At 38.9% G+C, this 6,000-nt stretch overlaps 1 protein-coding gene across 1 annotated transcript; it reads right to left on the minus strand.

Annotated features, from left to right (window-relative positions):
- Positions 1-1,763: 1,763 nt before the first annotated feature.
- Positions 1,764-6,000, minus strand: b3gnt7 (UDP-GlcNAc:betaGal beta-1,3-N-acetylglucosaminyltransferase 7). The gene is given in 3 exon segments (XM_038715648.1): positions 1,764-3,507; positions 3,510-4,317; positions 5,800-6,000. Coding segments are annotated over 3 exon segments (1,236 nt in total). The 5' UTR covers positions 5,802-6,000; the 3' UTR covers positions 1,764-3,081.

A 6,000-nucleotide genomic window follows, 5' to 3' on the forward strand; every position in this document is an offset into this window, starting at 1 on the left:
TGTGTTCATATCTTTCTTTCAACTAAGTTGAAAGGTGATCCAAATAAATTTGACTGCTTTTGCGGCGTCTCTACGGAGTCGCGGTGTCGTTCTGTTGTTTCATCCTCCAGGTTACTGCGAATTCCTCACTGTAAAAATACTCTGCAAGTACTGCACTGAAAAAGTTAAATAAAAGTATTTAAGTAGGCTATAAGCAGGAGAATGTAGAAGTAGCTTATTAAAAATAAAAATAGCCTATAAGCAGATTAATAAATGTCCTATATGACTGTCACTATTATATCATTATTAATGTAGCCTAGTTGGTTGAGGTTGAACTATTTTGTATCAGACTGAAATTAATGATTTTTATTAATATTTTTATTATGTAGGCTATTGATCATACAATATTTCCCTTTGAGAAGTGGTGAAGTAGAAAGTGGCATGAAAAGAAAATACTCAAGTTCAGTACAAATACCTTGTGTAAAAGTACAGTACTATTTTGATACTGTCCACCACTGGGCTTAGCTTTGGCTACCTGAAACTAAGGAAAGGACCAGAGACGTTTTTCTATATTTTGGCTCTGGACGGAACACTACCATCCATCAAGATGGTGAAAATGGCTAGCCTTGAGCCACAGTGCTTCAAGTGGGAGCCCCCTATCCCTGTCATCAAGGCATTAAAATGTGCAACAAACAATTACAACACAAAACACCATTCATAAGATGAACTGTATAGCCTACTCACACAAACAGGTTGGCATACATGCGTAGGTGCATGCCTATGTGTACAGCACTGTTACACACATAGACAAATTTCTTATTAGTTTTGATACATTTTATTTTTGAGATACACATTTATATATGAATAGTGTTTTATCAGATTCACCTATTGTTAAAATTTCTATTTGTTCGGGTCAATTATGAACTATATAGGTAAAATTTATCATGCTAGTGACTGCTGCCAATATTTGAGTTAGTCCTCCTCTAACACGCGTTATCTCACTCCAAGGTTTGAGTCAGATTGTACCTCCTGACCACTTCTACCGGTTTGAGTCTCACAGTTTACTGACATTCGTATTACACAGTATCTATTCTCAAGCTGCCACGAGGTGCAACCCAATTTCAAAGTGAAAGTAAAATGTGTTTCTTTTCTCACACAGGAAATTTGTGTTTCTTTGAAGAAGAATTCACTTTAACCAAAACGTTACTTGCCACTCTTTAATTCATACGCTCATGTTGTCAGTTTCTGTCACCCTCACCCTCTGCCCAAACAACAGATATTACAGCAGCTAATAAAATATATCTATAATATATAAATATATATGAAATATAAAAATAGGTGCTTTGTCAGGTCACAGTGGATAAACCACACTGATGAATGTACAACAAAAATATATAATTCAGCTCATTTTCACTCCATATCAATTGTATATTGTTTTTAACAAAGAGGACAGTAAGTAAGAGATAAATATATTCATAGCAGTGTACAAATAACTCAAATGACAGTTTTCTTATCTCACATACCTTATTCTTCTCTTATCACAGGCAGACAGGGGCTCTTAGGTTTAGTTGCTTAACACTGATAAAATTAACACTTACTATAAGGCTTTTAAGTACACCATTTTTACTTTCCTGGCTGTTTGAGCACATACTGTATGTTTTCTTTACTGTTTAGTTGCATAACCCACATAACTGAAACACTGGATACTACTGTTCGGTGACTTGTGGATTTTCACATAGATGTGTGACGCTGATAAAACCAAACAAAAGACCAAAAACAGCCAATTTAGGACAGATTCTCAATGACAACTGTATTGTCAAGATGTTTATTTACAAATGACGTTCTATGTACATTTGGATTTTTACGTAAATTTACATCACCTAGACATAATCATCAGCCACTACACCCACAACATCCAGCTTTATAATCATTGAACACTCCATTGATATTCTCATCTGATGCTTTAAATTAAATATAAGAACCCCACATTTGCCCCTTTTTGGGGGGACAATTAAATTAACATTTTAGATACTCGTACCAGCAAAAGTTTCAGTTCACAGTGTCATTGTAAACCTACCAAATTCATGTCAAGTATATCAGCATATTCAAATCCATAGACAGCATACATGTAATAAGTTTAGACATTTCTTTAAAGTTCCCAGTAGTATACAAGTAGTAGACGTCCACATCAAGTCAGTCACATTCCAAATAAAATGAGTGCAAGGACCTCTATGATACAAAAAATATATAAGATAAAAATCTTGTACTGCATATGAAGATAATGGTATCATGGTTACACATACAGTAGAAAAGGTGACCAATAATGACATTGTGAGTTTTCTGACTGAATCAGACCTAAGTAGAAAGAGTTGTTTCTTTCGCCTACTTGAAGCCACTGCAGCATCCGTACTGGTCCAAGTAAAGGCATTGTGTAACAAACCCAGAATGCTAGCATAACTACAGGCTGTGCAAGGTAGCCATGGTTTTGTCAAAAATTAATTTTGCCTCAACAGTTTGAAGCATATTCACATTAATGGGTTCACTATCATTAATAATTTGGGGACAGTTCACTGCGACAGGGCCGCTGGGTTCCTGGCAAATGGAAAACCCCCATTGTACCAAACCAGAAAGAGGAAGTAAAATAGGTGTTTGCAACGGATTAGGGGAGGGTGGTTCAAGGGTGTGTGTTAGTGCTGAGACAGATAAAAAATTGTGCACCAGGGCCCACAACACAATAACAAGCAACAGAATAAAAAGTCTGTAATTGTAGAGGGAGTCACTGTCCTCCTTAGCATGGTGCAGTACCTCAGCTTTGGTCTGTGAATTTGCATGCTGACAGTGTGAGTCCTTCAAAATGCCAATATGAATACATTCTTCTATAAGTCAACCTCTGAAAAATCTGCACAATTTTCTTGATCTTTGAAAGAACCTCCAAAAGTTGTATTACTGCACAGAAACAGCAAATTCAAATATTGTCCACGGTCCCTCTTCACATAAAGTAGAGTTTTCTGGAAAGTTTGACTTTGACTCATACATTATACTAGTATCCACCGAGGTGCAACTCAGCTTGTTGGTGCTGTCCTTACCGGTGTTCCCATCAAGCTATAGGATTTCAACTTTCTGCGAGCAGACCAGGTCACTGTTGACCAGATTCCACATGTGCATGAGGTCCGACGGGAGCAACTTGTGCACCACAATCATGCTCTTAAAGAAACAGGGTTCTCTGTTCAACTTACTGTTCTTATTTTTCACCAAGCCAAATGTCTTAAAGGCGTTGTGTTTAATAGGAGTGACCTGAAGCACTTCTAAACACATGCCCAAAAAGACATCATCGATGGGGTAGAGCTCCATGATGTCTGCGACCCTGTGAAGCCTCCTTGCGAGGGCCCCGTCCATCAGAAAACCCCCACCACCTGCATATGGAGGGTAGTGTGTCTTATCAAACAAAGCCTCTGGGATGTAGTATTTGTTTTCCTTTTTACGAATTGGCTTAGCCTTGAAAATCACATCCCCCACAAACAGGTTCTTTGAATGTTTGTGCTTTCTAGAAACTCAAAGATGTTCTCCACGCTGACAAAGACGTCATCGTCCCCCTTGAAGACATAGCGTACGCCTCGGCAGTAAGTGTGGAACCACTTGAGGAAGTGAGTCTCCTTAAGCGTGAGGTTGAAGAAGCTATCCAGGAAGTCCCACTGCAGCATATCCCTATAGATGTAGTCCTCGTACTCCACTAGCTTCTGATGGTTCGCTCTCTCTGCCTCATTGGAGGGTATACCAAGAAGGAAGAGGGTCTTTATCCTCTTGTTGTTAACCACCTGCTCTTTGCCCCAGGTTTTTCGGATGACCTCCCTGCGGTCATGCTGGGTGGCCACAGATTTTATTACCATGAGCAAATCTATGTCCCCTGTGCACTTCTCTGGGTGGTTGAGGTGCATGGGAAAGTAGCGGCAGTGTCGATAAAGCATGAACTGTTTGAAATTTTCCTCCAGGCTCCTAAACCAGTCCTGACTTGAGAGGTTGAGATTGGCGCTACAGTTCGAGTTGGTTACATCCCAGGTTCTGTGGCTGCTGTCCTCAGTCATTCTGGGCTCCTGTATGGCGGCCCGAGCTTCAGGCACTGGCTGGTGTTTGCTAGCCTTCCAGAAGCCTTTAATCCCCAGGTACGTGTCAGCTCCAAGCTCTGCTCCCTCAGAGGCATCCATGCGAGACTGCCTCTCATATTCAAAGGGAGCCCCCATATTAATGGTCCCCCTCTGGACAACAGTCAGCGCCACCACAGCCAGAAAAAACATGAAACTCACCATCTTGTACACCCTCCAGCGATCTCTGTTGTTTATCCTGGGTGAAGACAAAAAACAGAAGCCAGTCAGAGTTAGGGCAACCTAATCTAACCTAAATACGTTTTGATAGATGGAAAGCAAAATGTTGAATTACAATAATATCATGTTTGAGTGTTTGGATTAAGTTCACATTCATTAAGGAATATTGAGAGGCCCTAAAAATCATTGAGTGTCAAACAATGAGCTTAATATTAAAAAGCATAGGATCAAACATTAGTAAAGGAAGCATTTTTTGTTTTTTTGTTTTATCTTTAAGTTGGATGTTATTTGTAGTCTTATTTTTAGTCTTTAACCCTGAACATATAACTGTGGTCCGACTAGGAGTAAGAATGACACACCAAATAAAAGTCCAGGGTATTTAATTTACCAGTGATACCGTGGACATGTATCAGTTCTATGCGATTTGGAATTACAAACAGTTTAAAACCCAATACATAAATAGGTATGAAAGTGTAAGCAAAAATGCACAACATTCAATAAATGATCCCTTAGAGGATAAACCCGCATGTTTACACTACCAACTGAAGAATACTTGCTGTTCCATGATTAGTAAGCAAAGCAAACAATAACAAACAATAGCCACTGTGTGCTTTCACTGTAACTTATTTTTGCATGTAAATCATAGCATTACAATGACGCATAAAAAGACAGATTGCAATTTGTCTTTTGGTTTCCTGACTATGTGCTGTGGTGGCTCTAAAATAAAGCAGAGTGGTTGTTTCCATAGTTAGTAACACAATCACAGTCACGTCTTATTTCAACGGTGTCACTTCTGGAAGAACATTTGGAATGTTACTTGGAAAGTAACCCCTGGAGCTTCAATTTCCCACATTTCTAACATGTCATTCACGACCATAGAGACACTCCCATGTGGGCCCCTCTACCTTTGAAGGAGAGTTTCCCTACCAATTAACCACCATCAAAGTAAATCCTACATAAAAAAACAAAACAAATAAAAAGTCAATTAATGAAATCCAGTCTTTAAATTAATGACATTTAGACTTCTTGATAATGAAATTCACTTGTGATTTTTTTTTTTTTAAACACATGAAGAGTAGGTTGCCACACTTCGCAGGCAATTTGAAATCATTTCCACCGTTATTTTTTGCCTTCCACTATTAAGATGGACAACATCACCATGTTCTTTGTTTCACCCCCCTGAAACAAGCTCTTGTTGTGTCTTAAGTGGGATAAGGTCTTGTTCACTCAACTTCAAGGAGCATTACAGAGTTTCTGTTTCTGTCTGCGTGTAGCACCTTAACACCAAAGAAAATTCCTTGTATGTGTCAAACACTACTTGGCAATAAAGCTTCTTCTGATTCTGATTAAAATATTAGTCACTTTAAAAGTGAATTGAGTTGTGCGACTGATGTCTCATGCTTTCACATGCAGATCTTCAAGAGGATAAGTCAGATAAGCATTGTGTAAAACTGTTAATCCAGCCTATAATGATGAAATGTTTAAAGAAGATGCAACTCACATATTTTGTCGTGCTTCAGGCGATCTGTGATTGTTCCTTGGAGACAATTTAGCCCAGAAAAGGGGAATGGCTTGAGTTTATGTCTCTTTTGGACAAAACGATAATTTCTATCGACTCAGTACGCAATTGTTGAAATTAGTGTCGTGTGAAACCAGCAGAGAGTTGAAGGCTCCTTTGCCGGCTGGTGCAGATGTGGTCTGC

Source organism: Micropterus salmoides, unplaced genomic scaffold (genome assembly GCF_014851395.1).
Source record: "Micropterus salmoides isolate LMB-PRFRI ecotype aquatic unplaced genomic scaffold, ASM1485139v1 Ms_hic_scaffold_13, whole genome shotgun sequence".
NCBI classification, from domain to species: Eukaryota; Metazoa; Chordata; class Actinopteri; order Centrarchiformes; family Centrarchidae; genus Micropterus; species Micropterus salmoides.